Here is a 26,403-nt window from a genome sequence, read left to right as displayed (position 1 = left end):
AATTTTTGCTAAGAAGAGACTTTCTTTAAAAAGAAGATATCATAAAATCAAAGTATCATCCCTTATTAGCGCTTGATTGGTCATTGTCGGCTCGGCAACTACTCACATGTTCCCCGGGTACTCATAAGTATACTTACATGTACCCCAGGTAAGGTAAATAAACTTAAACATACCAGGTTGATGTTAGACTTCACTGTACCCGGGGTACATGTAAGTATACTTATTAAGAGTACCCGTGGTACATGTAAGTAGTACCCGAGCTGAAAATGACAAAATGAGCCTAATAAGCCTGTGCAGTTGAATATTAAAGTCTGGAACACTTAACAATACAGATCTAAAACCTCAGAAAAGCACAATGAAACAACAATATTCAAGAACAAGAATACTGGCAGCACACCTGTGTATCTGGCTAGGGCATCGGAGGCTGCTGGGATGGCTGCCATCTGCTCTATGGCGTACACATACATGGGACTGTCCTTCTTGTCTGACTGTAGGAGCATACTGCACACCCAGTGGCCGTACCCAAGAGCACCCTCTGGCTGCAGTGCAAGTGAACATCACGACTTTATGTAATTCAGGTCAATAAATACCTTTAACTTTCTTATGTGTCTTAAAAACAGTAAATCACTGTTAATTTGGATACCATTTATTCTAATTCCTTTTTATTTCATTCTTTCCAGTGGTTTATAGAGAAATATCAGTGAAATAAAACTGATATTTCACTGTTTTAAACAGTAAACAAGGGCTGTTTGTAAAACATGCATGCCCCCCATATGGGCTGTCCGTTGTAGTGGCAGCCATTGTGTGAATACGATTTTTGTCACTGTGACCTTGACCTTTGACCTAGTGACCTACAAATCAAAAGGGGTCATCTGCGAGTCACGATCAATGTACCTTTGAAGTGTCATGATCCTAGGCAAAAGCATTCTTGAGTTATCATCCGAAAATAATTTTACTATTTCGGGTCACTGTGACCTTGACCTTTGACCTTGTGACCTCAAAATCAATAGGGGTCATCTGCAAGTCATGATCAATCTACCTATGAAGTTTCATGATCCTAGGCCTATGCGTTCTCGAGTTATCATCTGAAAACCATTTTACTATTTCGGGTCACCGTGACCTTGACCTTTGACCTAGTGACCTCAAAATCAATAGGGGTCATCTGCGAGTTATGATCAATCTACCCATGAAGTTTCATGATCCTAGGCGTATGCATTCTTGAGTTATCATCCGGAAACCATTTTACTATTTCGGGTCACCGTGACCTTGACCTTTGACCTAGTGACCTCAAAATCAATAGGGGTCATCTGCAAGTCATGATCAATCTACCTATGAAGTTTCATGATCCTAGGCCCAAGCGTTCTTGAGTTATCGTCTGACAACCACCTGGTGGACGGACCGACAGACTGACCGACTGACCGACATGAGCAAAGCAATATACCTCCTCTTCTTCGAAGGGGGGCATAAAAATAACATTGAAAAATATCGATATTTTTCACTGTTTTATTGTGAAATGACGTCATTTTTTCAACAAAATGACGTCATAAATTCAGCGAATTATCCAGTTTAACTCTTTTACAATGTAAATAAACAGTGGAAAAAAGCATAAAATAAAAATAAAATTTGTTGGATTCGATGGAATATCGATTTGAATTCACTGCGCCACTCGTGAAAATATTATTTTATATGATCACTCGTGAAATAAAATCGATATTCCATCGAATCCAACAAATATCCTCTATTTATTTGAAGTATTTTTTGAGTCATGATTTTCTATTTTTTAATATAACTAGAGCTTTCTCACAGACGTGACGAATACCCCCACATGCCACATTGACACATAATATTTTGGATGTCGTCTTCACAAAAAACAGCGGATACTATGCTCAATTTTTAAAACACACTAAGTGACCCCGTGACCTAGTTTTTGACCCAGAAAGGCCCATGTTCTAACTTATCATCTCCATAAAACTTCTGACCAAGTTTGGTGAAGATTGGATGTAAACTACTTGAATTAAAGAGCGGACACCATGCTGAATGTTAAAAAAACCTGTGACCCTAGTTTTTGACCCGGCATGACCCATATTCAAACTTGACCTAGACATCATCTAGATACAACTTCTGACCAAGTTTGGTGAAGATTGGATGAAAACTACTTGAATTAGAGAGCGGACAACATTTTGATGTTTAAAACGCACTAAGTGACCCCGTTACCTTGTTTTTGACCTGGCATGACCCATATTCAAACTTGCCCTAGACATTAACATGATACAACTTCTGACCAATTTTGGTGAAGATTGGATAAAAACTTCTTGAATTAGAGAGCGGACAACATGATGAGGTTTAAAACACACTAAGTGACCCCGTGACCTAGTTTTTGACCAGGCATGGCCCATGTTCGAACTTGACCTACACATCATCTAGTTACAAATTCTGCCCAAGTGTGGTGAAGATCGGATTTAAACTACTTGAAATAGAGAGCGGACACCATGCTCAATGTGTAAAACGTACTAAGTCACCCTGTGACCTAGTTTTTGATCCGGCATGGCCCATGTTCAAACTTGGCCTTCAGATAATCTAGATAAAACACCTGACCTAGTTTGGTGAAGATCGGATGAAAACTACTTGAATAAGAGAGAGGACACCATGCTGAATGTAAAAAAACACATTAAGTGACCCCACGACCTAGTTTTTGACCCGGCAAGGCCCATGTTCGAACTTGGCCTTAAGATCATCTAGATACAACTTCTGACCAAGTTTGGTGAAGATACGGATGAAAACTACTTGAAATAGAGAGCGAACAACATGCTCAATGTTTAAAACACAATAAGTGACCCCGTGACCTAGTTTTTGACCCGGCAAGGCCCATGTTCGAACTTGGCCTAGACATCATGTAGATACAACTTCTGACCAAGTTTGGTGAAGATCGGATGAAAACTACTTGAATTAGAGAGCGGACACCATGCTTAATGTTAAAAACGCACTAAGTGACCCTGTGACCTAGTTTTTGACCAGGCAAGGCCCATGTTCAAACTTGGCCTTAAGATCATCTAGATACAACTTCTGACCAAGTTTGGTGAAGATTGGATGAAAACTACTTGAATTAGATAGCGGACAACATGCTGAATGTTTAAAACGCACTAAGTGACCCCGTGACCTAGTTTTTGACCCGGCAAGGCCCATGTTCGAACTTGGCCTAGACATCATGTTTATACAACTTCTGACCAAGTTTGGTGAAGATCGGATGAAAACTACTTGAATTAGAGAGCGGACACATAATACGGACCGACAGACAGACCAACCGACCAACAAGTTCACTCCTATATACCCCCCTAAACTTCGTTTGTTGGGGTATAATAAGAAATTCACTATTTTATTTGAGCTTTGCTATTACAAACATCATTCTTATTATGATTACACGGAAAGGTTTGCTATAAATAATATTTCGCAAAATTTTTCTTGGTGCCAGTGACTTGGAAACTAGAAATGGCGCGGCAGAGGCCGACATGTATCCCCACGCCGAATGTTTGACCCAGGTGCGCCCCATGGTTGGTAATGGGTCCATGCATAGTTGAGATTGACCATATTGTCATAAGAGAAGTTCAGTATCAATTGGAAGTGAATCGGTGTAGAAATGAAGAAATTATAGAAAAAAGGCAATTTTGGGTGGGTGTGGCCTATTATGGGCGGGGCGCCCCAGGGTTGGTAAAGGGGCCATACATAGTTGAGATTGACCGTATTGTCATAAGAGATGTTCAGTAACAATTTGAAGTAAATCGGTGTTGAAATGAAGAAATTATAGTAAAAGGCAATTTTGGGTGGGCGTGGCCTATGGGGGCGGGGCTCCCCAGGGTTGGTAATGGGGCCATGCATAGTTGAGATTGACCTTAATGTCATAAGAGAGGCTCAGTATCAATTTGAAGTAAATCGGTGCAGAATTGAAGAAATAAATGTAAAATTACATAAAAATGAGTGAAAATCTCTGACCAGGCCCCGCCCCCAACCCCCATAACTTTTGATCCAGGGGTCAGATCAAAATTCCGTCACTGTCACCGTTGCACATATGCTCATAGCTACCATGTATGTAAGTTTCAAGGTTCTAAAGCTAATAGTGTAGGAGGACCAGGTGGCCAGGACGGACGGACACACATCAATACAATATCCCCACTTTTTCTCCGAAAAACGTGGGGATAATAACAAAGTTCTGCGGATAAAAAGTTAACTGTTTTCATTCTCTAATTACATCAGCCAGTATTCCAGAGCATCCTTGGTTTGCTTGCAACATGCAGCCTGCCTTTCTCTTGTTTAACATTGTACAACAAAAGTCAGTAATGGTGCAATTTTTTGAAGATGCATAATGAATAAGTACCAACCTCTATGATATGACATTTAATGTAATCCTATTCCTTTCCTGTCAGTGTTTGAAACTCCCATTAGTTAAGGGACATGCTGGTCCTAAATGTCACTTTGTCAAGATCTAAAGATTCAGTAATTATTTAGATTTTTCATAAAAACTTTGATCAAACATGACCTAGAATTTGATCATGGAGTGATTTAAATCAAAACTATGACAGCCCTTAATATTGTGAAAAACAAGAGTTGTGTTTGTCAGAAACACAATGCAACCTACTGCGCCGCTTTGATACATGTTTTTTTTACCTTTGACCTCAAAGGATGACCTTTCACCACTCAAAATGTGCAGCTCCATGAGATACACATGCTTGCCAAACATCAAGTTGCTATGTGAAGGGACATAGAAGCTATGAGCATTTTTCAAAACCTAAATGCAGAAACCTAAACGCAAAGTGTGATGGAAGGACAGACAGACGGACGGACGGACAGTCCGATCACTATATGCCCTCCTTCATGGGCATAAAAAAGAAATAAGCAGGACCCACTTGCTCTGAAAGTTGTGCTGGACAGATATACTCCAAGAAAGCTTATATTGTCTGCACAATAAGTACAGTTAGGATGTGACTGGCCAATAGAGAATATAACATGACTGTGGTGCCCTGCATTGTTGTATCAAACACCTTGATTGTGTGATGTTGTATTCCACAAGCTTGCAAGGCCAGTGGAATCCAACATCACACAATTAAACGACTGAGATATCATTTGCCATGACACCATGGCCTTGTAATATACCATTCCATTATAAATCTCCTTACAATAAAACATAGAAAATATCCGTGAAAACGCTTTTGCAAGCATAAATTATCATATGTTGTACTTGTGTATTTTGAGAGCCTAAAGTAAGAACAGGCTTTTCCCAATTCCGCTCGGAACATTTAAGATATTTACGATACAAAGAGGATATTTGTTGGATTCGATGAAATATCGATTTTATTTCACGAGTAATCATATAAAATAATATTTTCACGAGTGGCGCAAATAATATTTTCTCGAGTTGCGCAGCCATGAGTGAAAATATGTATTTTTTATGATCACAAGTGAATTAAAATCGATATTCCATCGAATGCAACAAATTTTCTTCTTATTTTATGCTTTTTTAACCGTTAATTTACATTGTAAAAGAGTTTAACTGGATAGTTGTGCTGGATTTATGACGTCATTTTGTCGAAAAAAATGACGTCATTTCACAGTAAAACAGTGAAAAATATTGATCTTTTTCACTATTTTTCACTGTTTAAAACAGTGAAATACCAGTTTTATGTCACTGATATTTCTCTATAAACCACCTCAAAGCATAAAGCAAATAAAAGTAGTCTGGTTCTTCCAGCCGTGTGAAACAAAAATCGATTACAAACTGTGAGGTAAGGATTTTTGATATTGTCATCTGTATTTGATACCAAAAATACAGAAATTATATAATTTTTGTCAATGTGCTAACCCTTTCCCCCATAAGAAGCAAAGTGAAAATAGTTTTTGCCACCAGCATAAAACCAGAACAGCCTGCGAGTAACTCTCAGTCTGTTCAGGTTGTATGCTGCTGCTGCTTATCAGTATCAAAGGGATGGAAATGAAGCCTTTAAAACTTGAATTTAGTAATAAAGATATCTAATTAAATTTAAGCAAGATTATATGATTGTTAATATGTGTTAAATTGTGAGATATTGATAAAATATGTTACAATAACACAAATAAGGCAAGAAAAATTATACATTGAAGACGAATTTCATAAAATGCAGCAAAGACAAATAGCACTCCATGCCGATTGTGACGAAGATATTTCATACATATTTTCCTACAATAACCGAAGCATTCGTCTTTTAATTAGGATCAGAGTACGTACTCGTGTGTCATATGAATATATATTGTTGCAGGAATTTAAAATAACCGTTTAACTAAATTAAGATTCACATCGTACATGCATGTTATACATGCTGGTGAATTCGACTGTACAGACATTTTCGATTTCAGAATTAAATATCTGGCTTATTTCGCATATTTCAACACATGTTCTTCTTAACTTTTATTTTAATTTATATTAAAATATTTATATAGTTTTTTTTTCACATTTTATATAAATTCATAAATATTTGACGAAATCATATAATCTCGCTTTAAACATTTTAAGGGACTACAAATGCGTCAAAATATGTATCTAAGTGGTGTTAAAGTGTTGTTGAAATCACTGATTATATACTTGTTAATAAAAGTACAACACAAGAGGGCCTGAAAGGCCCAAAGTTGCTCACATGTGATAACAAGATATTATTGGGACAAATCTTCTGACCAAGTTTCATGAAGATCGGAAAATAAATGTGGCCTCTAGAGTGTAAACAAGGTTTTACTATAGCCATATAAGGAAAAATGCCCCGCCCCCTGGCAGCCATGTTTTTCAACCAACCAGCATCATTTTTGAACTCTTCCAAGATATTATTGGGATGAATCTTCTGACCAAGTTTCATGAAGATCGGGCAGTAAATATGGCCCCTAGAGTGTTAACAAGATTTTACTAAAGCCATATAAGGAAAAATGCCCCGTCCCTTGGAAGCCATGTTTTTCAAGCAAACATAATTATTTTCAAACTCATCTAAGATCAGACAATAAATGTGGCCTCTAGAGTGTTAACAAGATTTTACTATAGCCATTTATAGTTTAACTAGTTTAACATTGTGCTCAGGTGAGCTAAAAATGTTTGGTGCAATAAAAGAAAAAGAACACCTCACTTTGTGCTTGATGCATGATAGGGCCCAGCCAGGCAGTCCCAAACTGTACAATAACCCCAGCCTTTGGCTTCAGTCCATATGCATTTTGGGCTGCATGGCATGTCACTAGCTTGTCAAAGGTCATTCAGGTGGGTTTACTATTTCTTAACAAATAAACTCCTATATACAGGTGCGCACATGATTGCTGAGCTCTGTGGTGTGCCTGAACAGATCCATGGCGTCCTCATGTCCCACCAGCTCCGCTATGATGGCCTGACCTATCCAGCAGGCCACGTAGGAGGGCTCTAGGCTCTGGGCTATCTTGAACGCTTCATGGCCCAACTGCAAAATAAAGACAACAAGAGATGTGTTTGTCAGAAACACAATGCCCCATATTGCGCCACTTTAAAATAAAATTTCAATATATCATTTGGCAGGTTTAGAAATTATCTCCCTTTTAAAGCTTATTACTTCCCTTGGATTGTCTTTTTTTACTTTTGACCTTGAATGATGACCTTGACCTTTCACCACTCAAAATGCGCAGCTTCATGAGATAAACATGCATGACAAATATCAAGTTGTTATCTTCAATATTGCAAAAGTTATGGCCAATGTTAATGTTTTCGGACGGACGCACAGGCTTACAGACGGACAGTTCTGAACTGCTATATGCCACCCTACCAGGGGCATAAAAAGCTATGTTAGAGTTAAAACTAGGTTAGAATTCAACACAGGCCTGAATTATCCAGCAGCCCACATAGACCACACCCAGACCTTTGCACATGTTTTAATACATAAAGCCTATTTCACATTTATGACATTGACTTTAAAATGCATGCCCGAATTAATGCATGCACATGACATATTGTCTTGATGTGATGATCATTTATGCAAATTTATTTTGAAATTACATCATGTAAGACAAATATGTGACTGAACAATTCAAGTGTCCACTGTGACCTTCACCTTAAAGTGTCCACTGTGACCTTCACCTTGAAGTGTCCACTCTGACATTCACCTTTAAGTATCCACTGTAACTTTCACCTTCAAGTGCCCACGCTGACCTTCACCTTCAAATGTCCACTGTGACCTTCACTTGTAAGTGTCCACTGTGACCTTCACCTTCAAGTCACCACTGTGACCTTTACCTTTAAGTGTCAACTGTGACCTTCACCTTCAAGTATCCACTGTGACCTTCACCTTCAAGTGTCCACTCTGATCTTCATCTTGAAGTGTCCACTGTCACCTTCACCTTCAAGTGTCCACTCTGACCTTCACCTTCAAGTGTCCACTCTGACCTTCACCTTCAAGTGTCCAGTCTGACCTTCACCTTCAAGTATCCACTGCGACCTTCACCTTCAAGTGTCCACTCTGACCTTCACCTTCAAGTATCCACTACAACCTTCACCTTCAAATGTCCACTCTGACCTTCACCTTAAAGTATCCACTAAGACCTTCACCTTCAAGCATCCACTGTGACCTTCACCTTCAAGTATCCACTGTGACCTTCACCTTTAAGTGAGCCACTGTGACCTTCACCTTTAAGTGGGCCACATTGTTGTTGCATGCTATGTTTCATCTTAATATAATGATCATTTGTGTCATTTGATTTTGAAATACTTACATGCATGAGACAATTATGGGCAGGTCATGAACATGTATTTAACTATATGCATATAAAGAATATGCATATGTATACGAAATGTGTCCATTGAGACCTTGACCTTTACACAAGCAAATAGTTGTTGTTTTCATATAATGATCATTTGTGTACATTTATATAGAAATCCTATAATGAACAACAATATTATGTGTCTGACACAAAATCTTCACAAACCTATATGCGTACACACACACACACAGTGATTGGTAATTCTACACACACTTCCCCTATTATCATCGTAGGGCATAACAAGAGATTGTTGTGACAATGCTTGTAAAATGGTGGGCTAAAAGAGGGTATCATCAACAGCGCTGATTGCCAAATGAGGATGTGTACCTTTATATTATCATGTTTTAGGTAGAGAGCTGCAAGGTTGGTCCATGCTGCCACATTCTGAAAAATACACAATAGATTGTTATTAACTGGTTGTATTTATACAGATTGTACTTAATTTTATATCATGGGTTGTGCTCTGTGAAAAGGGGGTTTAATGCATGTGCGTAAAGTGTCGGAACAACACTTTCCGCTTTAATGATATTTTTCTTTAAAAGAAAGTCTCTTTAAGCAAAAATCCTGTTAAGGCGTAAAGTGTCATTCCCTGATTAGCATGGATGGACTGCATCAGCTAATCTGGGATGACACTTTATGCACATGCATTAACCTGTATTTAACAGCTCGCAGCTCATATGTTTTGGTTAAGTTAATGCCATTCCATAGTATAAGTTGCTTATCACATAAGAAAAATCAATGGTACATACAATTCATGAATGGCAATTCATTTGGATATGAAAGAAATAAAAGATTCTCTTATCACAACCAAGATAAAACAGAAATAAGTATCATAAAGAAAGAATAATTGGAACACCTGTAAACTAATTACTCTTAATAAAATAAATCTCACGTTTGTTTCTAGCTGTGTTGACTTTATGAAGCAGTGTTGGGCCAAGTCTGGCTTGAAATACACTAGAATAAAAATAGTACAGTATGTAAAATATTATTGCTTGACTATTAATCAGTACTTGTGCATGATTTACTCACATTAAACTAAATTTATAGTCAATTAAGATGTGAATTGTAAACAAGCAGATAGAAAAAGACATGCATGTAATTACATAAAGTTCTGCAAACAATGAACTGACCTTGACACTTACCTCACCCAAACTTTGTCAACCTTGTTAGAAAAATCTTAGTGTAGTTATGATGAATGATTTTATAATTGTGTAGCTGGATCATTTTCATTTCATTTTTTGACATAGAACACTACCATTCTGGCATGCAACATATCCCAAGGCATTCCAATGCTTGTAATTTCCTGGTTCCAACTGGATGGCCTTCTTCAGGGATTGGACAGATCTTTCAGCCAATGAAATGGCCTCACTCCCAGAGGTGCACTGTGATTGGTAGATATAATTAAGTCCCAGGTCATGCCACAAGGGAGATAGCTCTGGCATGATCTTCAAGGCTCTGATATAGCATCTGCAATGAAGAATTTCAATCAAATCATTTAATTGTTCAATAGAACTGCAAAATTGAATGCAAATGTTATCTATTTGTAAGTAATTATTTATTACCTATTGCTACATGTGGGTTAAAACACAGGTTTGGGTTATCACATTTACAAGTGGGTAAATACCCAGGTTTGGGTTATCACATTTACAAATGGGTTAATACTCATGCGTGGGACGTCACATTGATAAGTGGGTAAATACCAAGGTTTGGGTTATCACATTCACAATAGGGTAAATACACAGGTTTGGGTTTTCACATTGACAAGTGGGTAAATACCAGGTTTGGGATATCACATTTACAAATGGGTTAATACTCATGCGTGGGTCATCACATTGACAAGTGGTTAAATACCCAGGTTTGGGTCGTCACATAGACAAGTGGGTAACTACCCTAGTTTGGGCTATCACATTTACAATTGAGTAAATACCAAGGTTTGGGTTATTTCATTTACAAATGGGTTAATACCAAAGTTTTGGTAATCAAATTTACAAGTGGGTGAATACCCAGGTTTCGGAAATCACATTTACAAGTGGGTAAATACCCAGGTTTGGATTTTCACATTGACAAGTGGGCAAATACCAAGGATGACAAGAAGATTGCCAGGTACTCTGTCTGTATTTGTTACATGTGATTTAAAACAAGCACTTACCCACTTCCCACTTTCAAAAGTTCTACTTTAGTCCAAACACCTTTGTCAGGTCTCAAAAATCTAAAATGAAATTAAAATCAAAGAAACATTAGTAAATTCGAGCAAATTCTACATGTAAATGTAATGTAATGTACTGTACATAGCACATGATTGATATGTCAATGACATAGAAAGCCTTTACTTTTGCTTATGTGTTCTTACTCACCCTTTTTTACACTTATCTCCATTGACAATTCAGTATTGAGTTCATAACCCCAACTAATGTATGGAAAACTCTATTGAGAGTTATTAATGGTTTTATTAGCCGGACCTGTCAAAGCCCTATCATACTAAACAGCTTACACCCATATAAACCAATTTACCTCAATTACTAACTTATACCTCTAGTATGAATATGTGAAATGAAAGAATAATGGAGGGACAATAGAAACATTTAGCGTATAAGCTTTATTTTCAACTCTGACATATCAGGACAGTAAAACTAGCCCCACCTGAACTCTGGTAACACATGGAGAATAGTGCAGGCATCCCCCATCAGTTTCCACAAACAAGAGACATCTGGCCTCAGCTTGCATGCTCTGTAATATAATCTCTAGTCTTGATTGCCAACATAATCAGTACAAATGAATGGTTTCATTGATGCATTTGAAATGAAATGCACGAAATATTCCAAAACTAAACCGACGAAAATTTGGAATTTTAACAATTTGTTCATCAAAATCAATAAACAATCACAAAAGTTATATTCAAAATTTTTGTCACAATTACACTTTTCTTTCACAAGTTAGATAGGAAACAATTAGATTGAGGAAAATGTGGAGATGCAGGTACCTAAACAGGCAGTCAACTGCCAGCTCTGCTGTGTCTTTTGCCCGCCCATGGAAACAGTTGCTAAGATGATTGTGGGCAATTGAAACATAGGTCTCTCCCAAGCCTAAACACAAAGTTTCAAGATACAAAAAAAAAACATCATAAAACAACAAGCAAATTCTTTGAATTGATATCCCCCGCCAATATGCTTCTGGACACAAGTTTTATATTTGACACTCAAAAAAGCATTTTTCAAGATACAAAAGGCCATAACTCCATTCTTAACAGATGGTGTACAATGCCATTTGGCGTGCATCATCCTCTTAACCATATATATATTCATACCAAGTTTCAATGAAATCCGCCAAAGCACTTCCAAGATATGGCTTCAGACACAAAAGTGCAGGACGGACAGACGGAAAGACCGACAGATGGACGGACAACGCAAAAACAATATCCCTCCGCCTATGGCGGGGGATAATAACACTATTGGTTGAACATTGGCTCAGAGCAGTATTCACATGGGTAAACATGTGTCAAATCATTTGCAGCTTCAACTCTTACTTAAAACTATGTACATTTATCAAGTGATACACAACAAGAGATGTGTTTGTCAGAAACACAATGCCCCCTATTGCGCCTCTTTGAAATAAAATTTCAATATATCATTTGGCAGATTTAGAAATTATCTCTTTTTTAAAGCTTATTAAAATGTTCTTCCCTTGGATTGTATTTTTTAATTTGACCTTGAAGGATGACCTTGACCTTTCACCACTCAAAATGTGCAGCTTCATGAGATACACATGCATGCCAAATATCAAGTTGCTATCTTAAATATTGCAAAAGTTATGGCCAATGTAAAAGTTTTCGGACGGACACACAGACAGACAAACGGACTGACAGTTAAACTGCTATATGCCACCCTACCGGGGGCATAACAAATAAATTTGGTCAAAGAAATATATCAGTCATAAGAAGCCCCTTAATATCATACTACTTTTAAATATGGACAAGCTTACAGATCTAGTTCATCAAGCCTGTTACCTTTCAGAGCGGGTACATAGTCCTCAGCCTGTCTGAGTATGTGAGTGTACTCCTGCAGAGCCTCAGTGTACTGTCCCAGGGCCTGCTTTATAGAGGCAATCCTGCAGTACAGACCAAACATAGATTGTAATCATGCTAGTGTACTGGCCCAGGGTCTGCTTTATAGAGGCAATCCTGCAGTACAGACCAAACATAGATTGTTATCATGCTAGTGTACTGTCCCAGGGTCTGCTTTATAAAGGCAATCCTGCAGTACAGACCAAACATAGATTGTTATCATGCTAGTGCACTGTCCAAGGGTCTGCTTTATAGAGGCAATCCTGCAGTACAGACCAAACATAGATTGTAATCATGCTAGTGTACTGTCCCGGGATCTGCTTCATAGAGGCAATCCTGCAGTACAGACCAATCATAGATTTTAATCATGCTGGTGTACAGTCCCAGGGTCTGCTTTATAGAGGCAATCCTGCAGTACAAACCAATCATAGATTGTAATCATGCTGGTGTACTGGCCCAGGGTCTGCTTTATAGAGGCAATCCTGCAGTACAAACCAAACATAGATTGTAATCATGCTAGTGTACTGTCCCAGTGTATGCTTTATAGAGGCAATCCTGCAGTACAGACCAAACATAGATTGTAATCATGCTAGTGTAATGTCCCAGGGTGTGCTTTATAGATGCAATCCTGCAGTACAGACCAAACATAGATTGTAATCATGCTAGAGTACTGTCCCAGGGTCTGCTTTATAGAGGCAATCCTGCAGTTTAGACCAAACATAGATTGTAACCATGCTAGTGCAATGTCCCAGGGTCTGTTTATAGAGGCAATCCTGCAGTACAGACCAAACATAGCTTGTTATCATGCTAGTATACTGTCTCAAGGTGTGCTTTATAGAGGCAATCCTGCAGTACAGACCAAACATAGATTATAATCTTGCTAGTGTACTGTCCCAGGGTCTGCTTTATAAAGGCAATCCTGCAGTACAGACCAAACATATATTGTAATCATACTAGTGTACTGTCTCAAGGTCTGCTTTATAGAGGCAATCCTGCAGTACAGACCAAACATAGATTGTAATCATGCTAATGTACTAGCCAAGGTTCTGCTTTATAGAGGCAATCCTGCAGTATAGGCCAAACATAGATTGTAATCATGCTAGTGTACTGTCCCAGGGTCTGCTTTAGAGAGGCAATCCTGCAGTACAAACCAAACATAGATTGTAATCATGCTAGTGTACTGTCCCAGGGTCTGCTTTATAGAGGCAATCATGCAGTACAGATCATTGATAGATTGTAATCATGCTAGTGTACTATCCAAGGGTCTGCTTAATAGAGGCAATCCTGCAATACAGACCAAACATAGATTGTTATCATGTTAGTGTACTGTCCCAGGGTCTGCTTTAAAGGCAATCCTGCAGTACAGACCAAACATAGATTGTAATCATGCTAGTGTACTGTCCCAGGGTCTGCTTTATAGAGGCAATCCTGCAGTACAGACCAAACATAGATTGTAATCATGCTAGTATTCTGTCCCAGGGTCTGCTTAATAGAGGCAATCCTGGAATACAGACCAAACATAGATTGTAATCATGCTAGTATACTGTCCTAGGTTCTGCTTTATAGAGGCAATACTACAGTACAGACCAAACATAGATTGTTATCTAGCTAGTGTACTGTCCCAGGATCTGCTTTTTAGAAGCAATCCTGCAGTACAGACCAAACATAGATTGTAATCATGCTAGTATACTGTCCCAGGGTCTGCTTTATAGAGGCAATCCTGCAATACAGACCAAACATAGATTGTAATGATGCTAGTGTACAGTCCCAGGGTCTGCTTTATAGAGGCAATCCTGCAGTACAGACCAAACATAGATTGTAATCATGCTAGTTTACTGTCCCAAGGTCTGCTTTATAGAGGCAATCCTGCAGTAGAAACCAAACATAGATTGTAATCATGCTAGTGTACTGTCCCAGTGTATGCTTTATAGAGGCAATCCTGCAGTACAGACCAAACATAGATTGTAATCATGCTTGTGTAATGTCCCAGGGTGTGCTTTATAGAGGCAATCCTGCAGTACAGACCAAACATAGATTGTAATCATGCTAGTGTACTGTCCCAGGGTCTGCTTTATAGAGGCAATCCTGCAGTTTAGACCAAACATAGATTGTAACCATGATAGTGCAATGTCCCAGGGTCTGTTTATAGAGGCAATCCTGCAGTACAGACCAAACATAGCTTGTTATCATGCTAGTATACTGTCTCAAGGTGTGCTTTATAGAGGCAATCCTGCAGTACAGACCAAACATAGATTGTAAACTTGCTAGTGTACTGTCACAGGGTCTGCTTTATAAAGGCAATCCTGCAGTGCAGACCAAACATAGATTGTAATCATGCTTATGTATTAGCCAAGGTTCTGCTTTATAGAGGCAATCCTGCAGTATAGGCCAAACATAGATTGTAATCATGCTAGTATACTGTCCCAGGGTCTGCTTTATAGAGGCAATCCTGCAATACAGACCAAACATAGATTGTAATGATGCTAGTGTACAGTCCCAGGGTCTGCTTTATAGAGGCAATCCTGCAGTACAGACCAAACATAGATTGTAATCATGCTAGTTTACTGTCCCAAGGTCTGCTTTATAGAGGCAATCCTGCAGTACAGACCAAACATAGATTGTTATCATGCTAGTATACTGTCCCATGGTATGTTTTATAGAGGCAATACTACAGTGCAGACCAAACATAGGTTGTTATCATGCTAGTATACTGTCCCAGGGTCTGCTTTACAGAGGCAATCCTGCAGTACAGACCAAACATAGATTGTAATCATGCTAGTGTACTGTCCCAGGGTCTGCTTTATAGAGGCAATCCTGCAGTACAGACCAAACATAGATTGTTATCATGCTAGTGTACTGTCCCAGGATCTGCTTTATAGCGGCAATCCTGCAGTACAGACCAAACATAGATTGTAATCATGCCAGTATACTGTCTCAGGGTCTGCTTTATAGAGACAATCCTGCAGTACAGACCAAACATAGATTGTAATCATGCTAGTGTACTGTCCCGGGGTCTGCTTTACAGAGGAAAAACTGCAGTACAGACCAAACATAGATTGTTATCATGCTAGTGTACTGTCCCAGGATCTTCTTTATAGAGGCAATCCTGCAAAACAGACCAAACATAGATTGTAATCATGGTAGTGTACTGACCCAAGGTCTGCTTTATAGAGGCAATCCTGCAGTACAGACCAAACATAGATTGTAATCATGCTAGTATACTGTCCCAGGGTCTGCTTTATAGAGGATATCCTGCAGTACAGACCAAACATAGATTGTAATCATGCTAGTATACTGTCTCAGGGTCTGCTTTATAGAATCAATCCTGCAGTACAGACCAAACATAGATTGTAATCATGTTAGTGTACTGTCCCAGGGTCTGCTTTATAGAGGCAATCCTGCAATACAAACCAAACAAAGATTGTAATCATGCTAGTGTACTGTCCCAGGGTCTGCTTTATATAGGCAATCCTGCAGTACGGACCAAACATAGATTGTAATCATGCTAGTGTACTGTCCCAGGGTCTTCTTTATAGAGGCAATCATGCAGTACAGATCATTGATAGATTGTAATCATGCTAGTGTACTATCCAAGGGTCTGCTTTATAGAGGCAATCCTGCAATACAGACCAAACATAGATTGTTATCATGTTAGTGTACTGTCCCAGGGTCTGCTTTAAAGGCAATCCTGCAGTACAGACCAAACATAGATTGTAATCATGCTAGTGTACTGTCCCAGGGTCTGCTTTATAGAGGCAATCCTGCAGTACAGACCAAACATAGATTGTAATCATGCTAGTATTCTGTCCCAGGGTCTGCTTAATAGAGGCAATCCTGGAATACAGACCAAACATAGATTGTAATCATGCTAGTATACTGTCCTAGGTTCTGCTTTATAGAGGCAATACTACAGTACAGACCAAACATAGATTGTTATCTAGTTAGTGTACTGTCCCAGGATCTGCTTTTTAGAAGCAATCCTGCAGTACAGACCAAACATAGATTGTAATCATGCTAGTATACTGTCCCAGGGTCTGCTTTATAGAGGCAATCCTGCAATACAGACCAAACATAGATTGTAATGATGCTAGTGTACAGTCCCAGGGTCTGCTTTATAGAGGCAATCCTGCAGTACAGACCAAACATAGATTGTAATCATGCTAGTTTACTGTCCCAAGGTCTGCTTTATAGAGGCAATCCTGCAGTAGAAACCAAACATAGATTGTAATCATGCTAGTGTACTGTCCCAGTGTATGCTTTATAGAGGCAATCCTGCAGTACAGACCAAACATAGATTGTAATCATGCTTGTGTAATGTCCCAGGGTGTGCTTTATAGAGGCAATCCTGCAGTACAGACCAAACATAGATTGTAATCATGCTAGTGTACTGTCCCAGGGTCTGCTTTATAGAGGCAATCCTGCAGTTTAGACCAAACATAGATTGTAACCATGCTAGTGCAATGTCCCAGGGTCTGTTTATAGAGGCAATCCTGCAGTACAGACCAAACATAGCTTGTTATCATGCTAGTATACTGTCTCAAGGTGTGCTTTATAGAGGCAATCCTGCAGTACAGACCAAACATAGATTGTAAACTTGCTAGTGTACTGTCACAGGGTCTGCTTTATAAAGGCAATCCTGCAGTGCAGACCAAACATAGATTGTAATCATGCTTATGTATTAGCCAAGGTTCTGCTTTATAGAGGCAATCCTGCAGTATAGGCCAAACATAGATTGTAATCATGCTAGTATACTGTCCCAGGGTCTGCTTTATAGAGGCAATCCTGCAATACAGACCAAACATAGATTGTTATCATGTTAGTGTACTGTCCCAGGGTCTGCTTTAAAGGCAATCCTGCAGTACAGACCAAACATAGATTGTAATGATGCTAGTGTACAGTCCCAGGGTCTGCTTTATAGAGGCAATCCTGCAGTACAGACCAAACATAGATTGTAATCATGCTAGTTTACTGTCCCAAGGTCTGCTTTATAGAGGCAATCCTGCAGTACAGACCAAACATAGATTGTTATCATGCTAGTATACTGTCCCATGGTATGTTTTATAGAGGCAATACTACAGTGCAGACCAAACATAGGTTGTTATCATGCTAGTATACTGTCCCAGGGTCTGCTTTACAGAGGCAATCCTGCAGTACAGACCAAACATAGATTGTAATCATGCTAGTGTACTGTCCCAGGGTCTGCTTTATAGAGGCAATCCTGCAGTACAGACCAAACATAGATTGTTATCATGCTAGTGTACTGTCCCAGGATCTGCTTTATAGCGGCAATCCTGCAGTACAGACCAAACATAGATTGTAATCATGCCAGTATACTGTCTCAGGGTCTGCTTTATAGAGACAATCCTGCAGTACAGACCAAACATAGATTGTAATCATGCTAGTGTACTGTCCCGGGGTCTGCTTTACAGAGGAAAAACTGCAGTACAGACCAAACATAGATTGTTATCATGCTAGTGTACTGTCCCAGGATCTTCTTTATAGAGGCAATCCTGCAAAACAGACCAAACATAGATTGTAATCATGGTAGTGTACTGACCCAAGGTCTGCTTTATAGAGGCAATCCTGCAGTACAGACCAAACATAGATTGTAATCATGCTAGTATACTGTCCCAGGGTCTGCTTTATAGAGGATATCCTGCAAAACAGACCAAACATAGATTGTAATCAAGCTAGTATACTGTCTCAGGGTCTGCTTTATAGAATCAATCCTGCAGTACAGACCAAACATAGATTGTAATCATGTTAGTGTACTGTCCCAGGGTCTGCTTTATAGAGGCAATCCTGCAATACAAACCAAACAAAGATTGTAATCATGCTAGTGTACTGTCCCAGGGTCTGCTTTATATAGGCAATCCTGCAGTACGGACCAAACATAGATTGTAATCATGCTAGTGTACTGTCCCAGGGTCTTCTTTATAGAGGCAATCATGCAGTACAGATCATTGATAGATTGTAATCATGCTAGTGTACTATCCAAGGGTCTGCTTTATAGAGGCAATCCTGCAATACAGACCAAACATAGATTGTTATCATGTTAGTGTACTGTCCCAGGGTCTGCTTTAAAGGCAATCCTGCAGTACAGACCAAACATAGATTGTAATCATGCTAGTGTACTGTCCCAGGGTCTGCTTTATAGAGGCAATCCTGCAGTACAGACCAAACATAGATTGTAATCATGCTAGTATTCTGTCCCAGGGTCTGCTTAATAGAGGCAATCCTGGAATACAAACCAAACATAGATTGTAATCATGCTAGTATACTGTCCTAGGTTCTGCTTTATAGAGGCAATACTACAGTACAGACCAAACATAGATTGTTATCTAGCTAGTGTACTGTCCCAGGATCTGCTTTTTAGAAGCAATCCTGCAGTACAGACCAAACATAGATTGTAATCATGCTAGTATACTGTCCCAGGGTCTGCTTTATAGAGGCAATCCTGCAATACAGACCAAACATAGATTGTAATGATGCTAGTGTACAGTCCCAGGGTATGCTTTATAGAGGCAATCCTGCAGTACAGACCAAACATAGATTGTAATCATGCTAGTTTACTGTCCCAAGGTCTGCTTTATAGAGGCAATCCTGCAGTAGAAACCAAACATAGATTGTAATCATGCTAGTGTACTGTCCCAGTGTATGCTTTATAGAGGCAATCCTGCAGTACAGACCAAACATAGATTGTAATCATGCTTGTGTAATGTCCCAGGGTGTGCTTTATAGAGGCAATCCTGCAGTACAGACCAAACATAGATTGTAATCATGCTAGTGTACTGTCCCAGGGTCTGCTTTATAGAGGCAATCCTGCAGTTTAGACCAAACATAGATTGTAACCATGCTAGTGCAATGTCCCAGGGTCTGTTTATAGAGGCAATCCTGCAGTACAGACCAAACATAGCTTGTTATCATGCTAGTATACTGTCTCAAGGTGTGCTTTATAGAGGCAATCCTGCAGTACAGACCAAACATAGATTGTAAACTTGCTAGTGTACTGTCACAGGGTCTGCTTTATAAAGGCAATCCTGCAGTGCAGACCAAACATAGATTGTAATCATGCTTATGTATTAGCCAAGGTTCTGCTTTATAGAGGCAACCCTGCAGTATAGGCCAAACATAGATTGTAATCATGCTAGTATACTGTCCCAGGGTCTGCTTTATAGAGGCAATCCTGCAATACAGACCAAACATAGATTGTAATGATGCTAGTGTACAGTCCCAGGGTCTGCTTTATAGAGGCAATCCTGCAGTACAGACCAAACATAGATTGTAATCATGCTAGTTTACTGTCCCAAGGTCTGCTTTATAGAGGCAATCCTGCAGTACAGACCAAACATAGATTGTTATCATGCTAGTATACTGTCCCATGGTATGTTTTATAGAGGCAATACTACAGTGCAGACCAAACATAGGTTGTTATCATGCTAGTATACTGTCCCAGGGTCTGCTTTACAGAGGCAATCCTGCAGTACAGACCAAACATAGATTGTAATCATGCTAGTGTACTGTCCCAGGGTCTGCTTTATAGAGGCAATCCTGCAGTACAGACCAAACATAGATTGTTATCATGCTAGTGTACTGTCCCAGGATCTGCTTTATAGCGGCAATCCTGCAGTACAGACCAAACATAGATTGTAATCATGCCAGTATACTGTCTCAGGGTCTGCTTTATAGAGACAATCCTGCAGTACAGACCAAACATAGATTGTAATCATGCTAGTGTACTGTCCCGGGGTCTGCTTTACAGAGGAAAAACTGCAGTACAGACCAAACATAGATTGTTATCATGCTAGTGTACTGTCCCAGGATCTTCTTTATAGAGGCAATCCTGCAAAACAGACCAAACATAGATTGTAATCATGGTAGTGTACTGACCCAAGGTCTGCTTTATAGAGGCAATCCTGCAGTACAGACCAAACATAGGTTGTAATCATGCTAGTATACTGTCCCAGGGTCTGCTTTATAGAGGATATCCTGCAGTACAGACCAAACATAGATTGTAATCATGCTAGTATACTGTCTCAGGGTCTGCTTTATAGAATCAATCCTGCAGTACAGACCAAACATAGATTGTAATCATGTTAGTGTACTGTCCCAGGGTCTGCTTTATAGAGGCAATCCTGCAATACAAACCAAACAAAGATTGTAATCATGCTAGTGTACTGTCCCAGGGTCTGCTTTATATAGGCAATCCTGCAGTACGGACCAAACATAGATTGTAATCATGCTAGTGTACTGTCCCAGGGTCTTCTTTATAGAGGCAATCATGCAGTACAGATCATTGATAGATTGTAATCATGCTAGTGTACTATCCAAGGGTCTGCTTTATAGAGGCAATCCTGCAATACAGACCAAACATAGATTGTTATCATGTTAGTGTACTGTCCCAGGGTCTGCTTTAAAGGCAATCCTGCAGTACAGACCAAACATAGATTGTAATCATGCTAGTGTACTGTCCCAGGGTCTGCTTTATAGAGGCAATCCTGCAGTACAGACCAAACATAGATTGTAATCATGCTAGTATTCTGTCCCAGGGTCTGCTTAATAGAGGCAATCCTGGAATACAGACCAAACATAGATTGTAATCATGCTAGTATACTGTCCTAGGTTCTGCTTTATAGAGGCAATACTACAGTACAGACCAAACATAGATTGTTATCTAGCTAGTGTACTGTCCCAGGATCTGCTTTTTAGAGGCAATCCTGCAGTACAGACTAAACATAGATTGTAATCATGCTAGTTTACTGTCCCAGGGTCTGCTTTATAGAGGCAATCCTGCAATACAGACCAAACATAGATTGTAATGATGCTAGTGTACAGTCCCAGGGTCTGCTTTATAGAGGCAATCCTGCAGTACAGACCAAACATAGATTGTAATCATGCTAGTTTACTGTCCCAAGGTCTGCTTTATAGAGGCAATCCTGCAGTAGAAACCAAACATAGATTGTAATCATGCTAGTGTACTGTCCCAGTGTATGCTTTATAGAGGCAATCCTGCAGTACAGACCAAACATAGATTGTAATCATGCTTGTGTAATGTCCCAGGGTGTGCTTTATAGAGGCAATCCTGCAGTACAGACCAAACATAGATTGTAATCATGCTAGTGTACTGTCCCAGGGTCTGCTTTATAGAGGCAATCCTGCAGTTTAGACCAAACATAGATTGTAACCATGCTAGTGCAATGTCCCAGGGTCTGTTTATAGAGGCAATCCTGCAGTACAGACCAAACATAGCTTGTTATCATGCTAGTATACTGTCTCAAGGTGTGCTTTATAGAGGCAATCCTGCAGTACAGACCAAACATAGATTGTAAACTTGCTAGTGTACTGTCACAGGGTCTGCTTTATAAAGGCAATCCTGCAGTGCAGACCAAACATAGATTGTAATCATGCTTATGTATTAGCCAAGGTTCTGCTTTATAGAGGCAATCCTGCAGTATAGGCCAAACATAGATTGTAATCATGCTAGTATACTGTCCCAGGGTCTGCTTTATAGAGGCAATCCTGAAATACAGACCAAACATAGATTGTAATGATGCTAGTGTACAGTCCCAGGGTCTGCTTTATAGAGGCAATCCTGCAGTACAGACCAAACATAAATTGTAATCATGCTAGTTTACTGTCCCAAGGTCTGCTTTATAGAGGCAATCCTGCAGTACAGACCAAACATAGATTGTTATCATGCTAGTATACTGTCCCATGGTATGTTTTATAGAGGCAATACTACAGTGCAGACCAAACATAGGTTGTTATCATGCTAGTATACTGTCCCAGGGTCTGCTTTACAGAGGCAATCCTGCAGTACAGACCAAACATAGATTGTAATCATGCTAGTGTACTGTCCCAGGGTCTGCTTTATAGAGGCAATCCTGCAGTTCAGACCAAACATAGATTGTTATCATGCTAGTGTACTGTCCCAGGATCTGCTTTATAGTGGCAATCCTGCAGTACAGACCAAACATAGATTGTAATCATGCCAGTATACTGTCTCAGGGTCTGCTTTATAGAGACAATCCTGCAGTACAGACCAAACATAGATTGTAATCATGCTAGTGTACTGTCCCGGGGTCTGCTTTACAGAGGAAAAACTGCAGTACAGACCAAACATAGATTGTTATCATGCTAGTGTACTGTCCCAGGATCTTCTTTATAGAGGCAATCCTGCAAAACAGACCAAACATAGATTGTAATCATGGTAGTGTACTGACCCAAGGTCTGCTTTATAGAGGCAATCCTGCAGTACAGACCAAACATAGATTGTAATCATGCTAGTATACTGTCCCAGGGTCTGCTTTATAGAGGATATCCTGCAGTACAGACCAAACATAGATTGTAATCATGCTAGTATACTGTCTCAGGGTCTGCTTTATAGAATCAATCCTGCAGTACAGACCAAACATAGATTGTAATCATGTTAGTGTACTGTCCCAGGGTCTGCTTTATAGAGGCAATCCTGCAATACAAACCAAACAAAGATTGTAATCATGCTAGTGTACTGTCCCAGGGTCTGCTTTATATAGGCAATCCTGCAGTACGGACCAAACATAGATTGTAATCATGCTAGTGTACTGTCCCAGGGTCTGCTTTATAGAGGCAATCCTGCAATACAGACCAAACATAGATTGTAATCATGCTAGTGTACTGTCCCAGAGTCTGCTTCATAGAGGCAATACTGCAGTACACACCAAACATAGATTGTAGTCATGGTAGTGTACTGGCCCATGGTCAGCTTTATAGGGGCAATCCTGCAGTACAGACCAAACATATTGTTATCATGCTAGTGCACTGTCCCAGGGTCTGCTTTATAGAGGCAATCCTGCAGTACAGACCAAACATAGATTGTAATCATGCTAGTGTACTGTCCCAATGTGTGCTTTATAGAGGCAATCATGCAGTACAGACCAAACATAGATTGTAATCATGCTAGTGTACTGTTCCAGGGTCTGCTTTATAGAGGCAATCCTGCCGTACAGACCAAACATAGAGTGTAATTATGCTAATGTACTGTCCCAGGGTCTGCTTTATAGAGGCAATCATGCAGTACAGACCAAACATAGATTGTAATCATGCTAGTGTAATGTCCCAAGGTGTGCTTTATAGAGGCAATCCTGCAGTACAGACCAAACATAGATTGTAATCATGCTAGTGTACTGTTCCAGGGTCTGCTTTATAGAGGCAATCCTGCCGTACAGACCAAACATAGAGTGTAATTATGCTAATGTACTGTCCCAGGGTCTGCTTTATAGAGGCAATCATGCAGTACAGACCAAACATAGATTGTAATCATGCTAGTGTACTGTCCCAGGGTCTGCTTTATAGAGGCAATCCTGCAGTACAGATCAAACATAGATTGTAATCATGCTAGTGTACTGTCCCAGGGTCTGCTTTATAGAGGCAATCCTGCAGTAGAGACCAAACATAGATTGAAATCATACTAGTATATAACAATAAGATACAGTGTTTTCTTTCACAACTTGGAAAATGGGACATAGCTCTTTGGATTTGAAAAAAAAAATACACATGGGACTTTTTTTCTTTAAAATACTAATCTTCTATATCTTACTAATACTATACAAGAGGGCCTAAAAGGCCCAAAGTCGCTCACCTAAGCAACTTAGAAACTGACCTGTTCTGTGCAGCCCAAGATATCAATAGAACAAATATTCTGACCATGTTTCATTAAGAAGAAACTATAAACGTAACTTTTAGAGTCCTAACAAGGTTTTACTATAGCCATTTATGGATAAATTACCTGCCCCCTTGCGCCATGTTTTTCAACATTCCGGAACCATTCTCGAACTAATCCAAGATATCATTTAAACAAATGTTCTGACTAAGTTTGATGACGATTGGACTATAATGTGACTTTAAGAGTGTTTAAAAGTTTTTACTAATAAAAGCCATAAACGGAAAAAACTGCCCCGCCCCCTGGCAGCCATGTTTTTTTAACAAAACAGAACCATTTTCGGAATCGTCCAAGATATCATTTGAATAAATCTTCTGACAAATGTTTAAACAAAGTTAAATGAAGATTGGACAATAATTGTGACTTTTAGAGAGCTAACAAGTTTTAACTTTAGCCATGTAAGGAAAAATGCCAAGCCCCCTGGCAATCATGTTTTTCAACCAACTGGAACCATTTTCGAACTCGTATAAGATATCATTGGGACAAATCTTCTGACTAAGTTTCATAGAGATCTGAAATAAATGTGGCCTATAGAGTAATACAAAGATTTTAAAAAAGGCCAAATATACCAATATAAGGAAAATGCCCCACCCCCTGGTGGCCATGTTTTTCAAGCAACTTGAACCATTTTCTAACTCGTCCAAGATATCATTGGGACAAATCTTCTGACCAAGTTTCATGATGATCGGACAATAAATGTGGCCTCTAGAAGGTTTTACTAAAGCCATATAAGGAACAAGGGACAAAATTGTCACAAAACCAGGTTTCAATTTGAAAAAAAAATCTGATACAGGGAGACAATTTAAAATGTGCATTGTTACCCTGCTTGTGTAAGATTCAATCTATTTTTACTCATGGCGACTTTGATGTCAATTTGAAACAAGAAATATCTTTAAAAAAGTTCATAGTTCAATGAATGAGATCAAGGATAGCAAATGTCTTTTTCTGTGCAGTTATTAGCTGCATCACACGCAGTACGGGATGTTACGCGGAGTTTTCGCTGCTTATTTTACATTATTACATATTGCTGGTCATAAACCTATAGATACAAAACAGAAAACCAAAAGAAGAATGGAAGTGAAATTAAAACATATGAGTCAACCGGCCACACGCGAAGTATCCGTATTTATAGGCGCCTTCTTAGAACAAACCTGTTTTAGTGGTTTGTCGGGCATTGCTATTTGATTCGATTATTAACAGTATCGAGAATCATCGCGCTCATGCTTAATACATTAGTCAATATGGTGGAATAATTATTGTTAAATTAATCAAAAATAATATTTATCATTGTATTGTTGAAAACACATTAAAAATCTATTATTGACATACCATAATTATATTGCTGAATATCTTCATTTAACATATTTCTGGTCTAAAGAAAAGTCGAGGTCACCTAGTTCACGGATAGCGTCTTTATTATATAACGATTATTTAACTGGCCGCAAACTCCGGTGATGACCTGTATATATACTCTGACATTCACACACTGGCCGCGAATTGACCCGATACCTCGCAGGTTGAAATGCAATGCGTTAAAATGAGGCCTCGCTTCCACTGCTCTTTATACTTTTACATGTTAACATGTTGACAGGAATATGGAAGTAAGTACTAAATATGAGAACATAGCCTTTAAGTATAAACGCTTTGGCCCTGGAAATCCTCTGAAAATAAAAGGTGCACGCACAAACTGTAGTGATTTCAAGAATTGAGTGTAAAACTGTGTATAGTGTGGGGGTGTGGAATTTATTACATTATCTTCCAAAAATGCGGAAAAAAAACGCAAAAAAAAATGGGGGGGGGGGAAGTGGGGGTGGATTTTTGGGTGCGATGGTTGGACGGTATTTCAAACATAAAATAA

At 39.2% G+C, this 26,403-nt stretch overlaps 1 protein-coding gene across 3 annotated transcripts in view; it reads right to left on the bottom strand.

Moving 5' to 3' along the window:
- Positions 1 to 26,403, bottom strand: part of LOC127856166 (tetratricopeptide repeat protein 37-like) — a 98,165-nt gene that overhangs the window by 19,306 nt on the left and 52,456 nt on the right. For all 3 annotated transcript variants that reach the window (XM_052392206.1, XM_052392217.1, XM_052392226.1), the window contains 9 exons: positions 12,788 to 12,888; positions 11,765 to 11,867; positions 11,425 to 11,511; positions 10,934 to 10,993; positions 10,040 to 10,251; positions 9,677 to 9,738; positions 9,112 to 9,168; positions 7,311 to 7,454; positions 398 to 539 (listed from right to left, as the gene is read on the bottom strand). In XM_052392206.1, the coding sequence (XP_052248166.1) occupies positions 398 to 539; positions 7,311 to 7,454; positions 9,112 to 9,168; positions 9,677 to 9,738; positions 10,040 to 10,251; positions 10,934 to 10,993; positions 11,425 to 11,511; positions 11,765 to 11,867; positions 12,788 to 12,888 (968 nt within the window). The remainder of the gene's footprint in view (positions 1 to 397; positions 540 to 7,310; positions 7,455 to 9,111; positions 9,169 to 9,676; positions 9,739 to 10,039; positions 10,252 to 10,933; positions 10,994 to 11,424; positions 11,512 to 11,764; positions 11,868 to 12,787; positions 12,889 to 26,403) is intronic.

Source organism: Dreissena polymorpha, chromosome 1 (genome assembly GCF_020536995.1).
Source record: "Dreissena polymorpha isolate Duluth1 chromosome 1, UMN_Dpol_1.0, whole genome shotgun sequence".
Lineage (NCBI taxonomy): Eukaryota > Metazoa > Mollusca > Bivalvia > Myida > Dreissenidae > Dreissena > Dreissena polymorpha.
The sequence above is the reverse complement of the archived record's forward strand: the minus strand, read 5'-3'. Positions and strand labels throughout refer to the sequence as shown.